The 6,399-nt window shown below is 47.3% G+C and overlaps 1 protein-coding gene across 1 annotated transcript in view; it reads right to left on the bottom strand.

Moving 5' to 3' along the window:
* Nucleotides 1-1,544: 1,544 nt before the first annotated feature.
* ANGEL1 (angel homolog 1 (Drosophila)) overlaps nt 1,545-6,399 on the bottom strand; it is a 20,617-nt gene continuing 15,762 nt past the window's right edge. The window contains exons 8-10 of the mRNA XM_005860176.2: nt 3,459-3,540; nt 2,807-2,970; nt 1,545-2,050 (exon numbers count right to left, since the gene is read on the bottom strand). Of these exons, the coding sequence (XP_005860238.1) occupies nt 1,890-2,050; nt 2,807-2,970; nt 3,459-3,540 (407 nt within the window). The 3' untranslated portion in view covers nt 1,545-1,889. The remainder of the gene's footprint in view (nt 2,051-2,806; nt 2,971-3,458; nt 3,541-6,399) is intronic.

Genomic DNA, 6,399 nt, shown 5'->3' with positions numbered 1-6,399 from the left:
GGCTACCTGCCCTCTGCCATCTTCAGCCATTTTTAAACTGCATTTCCTGGCAGAGAACAGGGAAGGGCAATCGTCTTAGAAAACAACAGGGCACTGTTATCTCCGGAGGTGCCCAGAGAGAGACAAACAGAGTGTACGGTGGGGATGGACAGGCAGACCTGGGGCTCAGACAGGCACATGCCCACTACCCAGGAAACACTGTTTAAGAATACACACATATTTAAATTTCCAAGAACCTAGGTGTGGAAAGTTTATAACCACGAACACAGCAGCAGAATTCAAGCTGGGTCTTTGGCTTTCAGAAGAAGGAGAGATCATTAAATTCACCTCTGGCTAACCGCCCGTCTCCGGCTTCTCGCCATCCCTTCAGTCCTGTGCTGGAGGGCAAGTGGGCAACAGCAAGTCAAATCCACCAGGGCCAGCAGCCGTCTGAGTTAAGGGATATGAGGAACAGCTGACCCAGAACCCCCGGGGCCACCCCCAGCAACAGAAGATTAAGGCAGGCAGGTGACGCGCGTGTGGGCACGGAAGCCCCCTGGATGGGCCGGGTACCCTGCGCGAGGAGGGAAAGCAGAGGCAATGCGCAGCAAGGCCTTGCTGGCCTGAACAACTCCTCAAGCACTTGTGCCCAAGGCCACCTTTTCACTGAGAAGGTTTGGCCTGAGCTAAATAGCAGGCTTTTCTAGGGAGAAAACGGGAGGGGATGAGGGAGGCAGCAAACAGTAAAAGTGGTGGAGGGAAGAGAACAGGTCCCTGAGGTCCTGAGTCCCAGCTGAGGCAGCTGCAGAGCCCGCCTGCTCTTTCCCTACGGGACACGCCCACTTCGCCCTAGCTCTGTGGGCTACAGCAGCGGTCGCCAACCGGGGGTCCGGGAGGTCCGAAAGGTTGGCGACCGCTGGGCTACGGAGTCCAGTGAGCCCATTGTTTCTTGAAGGTTCTTTCTCCTCACCCTTAAGGAGTTTTAAATCTCAAGTCACTATCCCAGCCCACGGACCCCACACAAACTTTCACCCTCCTCGGGGACAAGCCTAGGGAAAGCACACCAGGCCTTGGGGAGCTCGGGGGTGGAGGCCTCTGGGGCAGGTACTGCATCCCCAATTGTGCGACAAGCCTAGGGAAAGCACACCAGGCCTTGGGGAGCTTGGGGGTGGAGGCCCAGAGGCCTCTGGGGCAGGTACTGCATCCCCAATTGTGTTGCTCCAGGCTGGGGACCCTTTCGTTCCCAGAGCTCAGTGATGAGTATGCCCTGGCTGGCATGATGAATGCCTAATGAAACAGGATAAAAGGAGAAAGGCCCGTGCCCCAGCTGCTGCCTGGCAGCACACAGGCCCCAGGTGGTGCTCTCAACCTGCCCCTAGGCCGACAGCCCCAGTGTGGACAGCAGGCTGATCGAGGCAGGTATGGCCGCACAGAGCAGTCCCACCTTGAGAGGATGCACACCCACTATACACATTTCACACGTGTGTGCCTGGCAAGAGGGCTGGGCACAGAGGTTGTGAGGACGGGGAGGAGGTCGGATCAGAAAGTACCACCAAGAAACGGCCTGAAAGCAAATAACAAATGAGATCAATAGCTCCCACAACCCTGGTAATTAAAAATCAAGAGGAGCGCTGGATACATGGAAGGAAGGGGGAAGCCCCCCTTCCGCCTCTCCCAGGGCCACCAAGCATGTGGCACAAGAGGATTAGGAAGAGGTTGGGGCAGGGAAGGGACCACAGGCAGAGAGCCTGGACAGGCCCACAGAAAATCTAACCATGGGAAAAGGGAACAGGAGGGGAGGGGAGGGGCTGTAAGTTTCTTGGATCTAAGTTTTCAGAAGCATGGGATATTTCCAGTCTCTGACCCAGTGGGCTCTTCTAGAAGAGCGGCTCTCTTCCCTTGGGAGCCCATCATGGGGCGGTCACTTCCATCCCGAAGCTGGCCAGCAGGCAGAGGTGGTCTGAAGAGCAGAAGGGGTTGGGTAAGCCATTGGCAGCCCAGAGAATCTCTTCAGAGAGGAGGGAGAGACGGCCCAGGAGCTTGAGAGTTCCATCTTGATATAGCCTGTGATCTGGGGCACAAAGCAGAAGCCAGAGGGCAGAGGGTACGAGAGTCAGTCACACTGCATGGAGAGGGCGGGGCCTATGGAAGCTATGCCTTACGGAGGCTCCATCCCCTTGGCTGCCCACCCTCCTTCACCTCCTGCTGCCTCTAGGAGAGGCCTCGTTTTTCTCAGATACTCCATGATATATCAATGAATAAGCAGGGTGGGTTCCAAGGAACTGTGGCAAAATGGAGAGTGTATGCCAGGCCCAACATTATAAGATCTTGTTTTCCAAGAGAAACTGGAAATCCAGATTTTCTATACAAAAATCTGATTTTTAAACATGGGCAATCAATTTAAACATTTAAAAAGACATGCTTTAAACAAACAGACCCGGGGCCTATAGACTGCTACACTGTGACCACCAGTGTGGGTGAGGAGATAGGACACGGGGTCTCTAACCCGACCGAGTTCCTCACTAACCAGACCCACTGAACAGATGCAGTAATCTCATGGTGCTCTACTTTTTCCCTCCAAACCAGGGATGGAGAGTGCTTGTTCTGCCCACCTCTCTCTAATGCTACAAGGATCAAAAGAGAAGTCAGACAAGTGGCCTAAGAGAAGGATGATGAGGATGAGCAGTGCTAGGTAGGCATGAAATCTGCTCTTTTGCTGGTCAAGTCCCAGCAGCCCCAGCCATGCCACCAAATGCCTGACCTACCATCAGCTGTCCCAGGGACTCAGGTGGATGGCTCCTAGGAACCCAGGACCCACCAGGCTTACCAGTCCTGTTCCCATTCTCGCAGGACTCAGCTGAGAAGAAGATGTAATCCACTGTTGCTCCAATACCCAAGGGCATTGTGGTGACCTCTGGGCGGCAATGCTGGGGCAGGAAGTGAGTATATACCGAGGTCAGGTGGAGGCAGTGCTGGATGGTGCCTACGGTCCTACAGGGATGGAGAGGACAATTTCAGTCAGCAAACATTATTGAACTTTTCTCAAGGTTACTTTCTTTGTGGGTTTTATGAAGTATTTTTAATGAATGATCCCAAATAACAGTCTCAACAAAAATTCCTCCCCATGCTAATAAGAGGCCGACAGTCTTAGCTATAATTAGCCTAGAAACAGCACATGCATTCTCATTCCCCCTGACATTCCTCACCCCGACTCCTCCCTTGCCCCTGACAAAGCATACCCTGTCCATGCAAGAGGCCTCCCTCCATTGAGGAAAAGGGTGTGGGCTTTTCCTCTGCAGGCACCTGGGTGGGTCACCTCTGGCCTCCGTTCACTTGTATGCCCTTCCATAAGCTTAGCAGGTATTGGGGGGAAGGAGAGCTCAACAAAAAATGCTCCCCCAAATTAGCCTTAGGAAGGCCAACAGGAATCTCTCTCCTATACTGGAATGCAAGCTAAAGGGAACTAGCAGGAGGATTACCTGGGGGAGACGGGCTCGGGCTCGGGCTCAGGCTCAGACATGTCTTCCTCAAGAACCGACTCGGCCCAGCCAGCAGGTCGTTCTGTAGAAGATGGGAGAGGAAGATGTTCTGTCATTCACAGACAGTGAGCAGGGTCAGAACCTTGCACCCTGAAATCCTTCTCAGATCCATGACGGAACTGCTCCCAAAGGGAAAAGGGAAAAATAGTGAAGAGTGGAAAAAACAATGGACCAAAGTCAGGAACCGCAGGAAGGCAGACAGAGGCCTCTAGCATATACATTTATCTTCCTTGACTCAGCAACTTTTCTTAAAATTTAAATTTATTTTTAAAAGGTGATATAGTCAGCTCAGGCTGGTGTTTCTCAATGGTTAGAGCGTTGGCCCACACACCAAAGGGTCTTGGGTTCGATTCCCAGTCAAGGGCATGCACCTCACTGCAGGTTCCATTCCCAGCCCATTGGAGTAGGTGGGGGAAGCAACCGGCAATGTGTCTCTCTCACATCGACGTCTCTCTCTCTCTCTTTTCCCCTCACCCCCTTCTACTCTCTCTAAAAAAATCAATGGAAAAAATATCCTCAAATGAGGATTAACAACAACAAAAAGTTTTAAGAAGGTAATACAGTCACATGGTAAAAAAAAAACAAATGTTGCAAAAAAAAATCAGTGAAAAGTCTCCCTCCAATTTTAGGTCCCTTGCCACACAATTCTCTCCAGAGGCAACGAATGGTATCAAATTTTTGGTATATTCCTCCAGATATTTTCTATCACACACCATCTAGTGTGTGTGTGTGTGTGTGTGTGTGTGTGTGTGTATACACACATATATATGCATATACACATGTACACATATACATGCTTTTTTACACATGTTTATATACACAGACACACAAAGAAAAAGGCACATTATCAATATCAGGAAAGAAAGAGGGGATATTATTACAGATTCTACTGACATTAATGGGTGTTATGGACTGAATGTTTGTGTCACTCCAAAATATGTTGAAATCCTAAGACCCCCAATGGGATGGCATTGGGAGCTGGGGCCTTTGGGAGTAATTAGGTCATGAGGGTGGAGACCTTATGAATGGAATTAATGCCCTGTGAAGGGATCCCAGAGAGCAAATATCATACTTAATAATGAAAACAATAACTAAGTTACAGGTCTTACAGTTCTCTATTTCAAACTTATACAGAGTTAAGATAATCAAGACAGTGTGGTACTGGCCTAAAGATAGACATATAGGTGAATGGAATATAATTTAGAGTCCAAAAACCCATATGTCCATGGTCAATTGATTTTTCCTGAGAGGGGTGAATGGAAAGTGACTGCTAATGGATCTAGGGTTCCTTTTGGGGGTGATGGTTTTGGTGTTGATTACACAACTCTGAATATACTAAAAGTCACTGAATTGTATACTTTAAGTGGGTGGATTTTATGGTATGTGTATTTAATCTCAATAAAGTCTTTTTAAAAAAATATATTTTATTGATATTTTATAGAGAGGGAGAGGGATAGAGAGTTAGAAACATCGATGAAAGAGAAACATCGATTAGCTGCCTCCTACACACCTCCTACTGGGGATGTGCCCGCAACCAAGGTACATGCCCTTGACCGGAATCGAACCCGGGACCCTTCAGTCCGAAGGCCGACGCTCTATCCACTGAGCCAAACCGGTTAGGGCAATATAGGTCTTTTTTAAAAAGGATAAGGAAATGTTACAATTTCATACCAATAAATTTGATAATTTAGATGAAATGAAATATTCCTTTATATATCTTATATTTCCATGTTAATTTTTTTATTTTTGTTGCTATTATAAAGAGTTTTTTCATTATACCTCTTTTGTTGTTGTTAATCCTCACCTGAAAATATTTTTTTCCATTGATTTTTAGAGAGAGTAAAAGGAGGAGAAAAGAGAGGGAGAGAGGGAGAGAGAGAGAGAAACATTGATGTGAGAGACACACATTGCCTGGTTGCCTCCTGTACATGCCCCAACTGGGCCCGGGGATCGAACCTGCAACCCAGGTGCATGCCCTTGACTAGGAATCAAACCTCGACCCTTTGGTGCATGAGCCAGTACTCTAACCACTAAGCAACACCAGCCAGGGCTTCATTATATTTCTTAACAAATATGTCATTATTTTTATATATGACTACTATGGCTTTCTATATATCAATATTGTACCCAGCTACTTTCCAGAATTATCTCAATGCTTATGACAGTTGTTAGTTGATTCTCTTAGGTCATCAGTTATATAAGATATTAACAGCAAGTAATAATTTACCCCCTCCTTTCCATTTTTCACTTCTATTTTCTTACCTGTATTTCTATTTCCTACTTCTAATTATGGTATCTCTGAACTCAGTTGAATAATAGCGATCATCCTTGTCTTGTTCCTGACTTTGCTACTAGAGTATTATTTTAAATAAGATCCTGATTTTTGGAGCTGAGATAAACTTATTTTTCAGGCCCATGGCAAATCTATGCCCTCCTCCCACTCCTCACAGCCTCAGAGCCTAGTTCCTCACTGCCACAACATGTTCCGACTAAAATAAATGTATTTGAATGGTGTAAGGATTATCTACTTTTTCCTTAATTGAAGAGGGCTCTTTTTACAAGAATACAGAATAGATGCTGAATTTTAACAAAATGTCTCTGACATCTATAGGATGCTTTTCTTTTCTTTTTTAAAATATATTTTTATTGATTTCAGAAAGGAAGGGAGAGGGAGAGATAGAAACAACAATGATGAGAGAATCATTGATTGGCTGCCTCCTGCACGCCCTCTACTGGGGATCGAGCCTGCAAACTGGGCATGTGTCCTGACTGGGAATGGATCAATGCTGGTTTATATGTTGACACTCAACCACTGAGCAGCACCAGCTGACTAGGATGGTGTGTGTGTGTGTGTGTGTGTGTGTGTGTGTGTGTGTGTATG

This window comes from Myotis brandtii, unplaced genomic scaffold, assembly GCF_000412655.1.
Source record: "Myotis brandtii unplaced genomic scaffold, ASM41265v1 scaffold132, whole genome shotgun sequence".
NCBI classification, from domain to species: Eukaryota; Metazoa; Chordata; class Mammalia; order Chiroptera; family Vespertilionidae; genus Myotis; species Myotis brandtii.
This window is presented reverse-complemented; position numbering and strand designations above follow the sequence as displayed.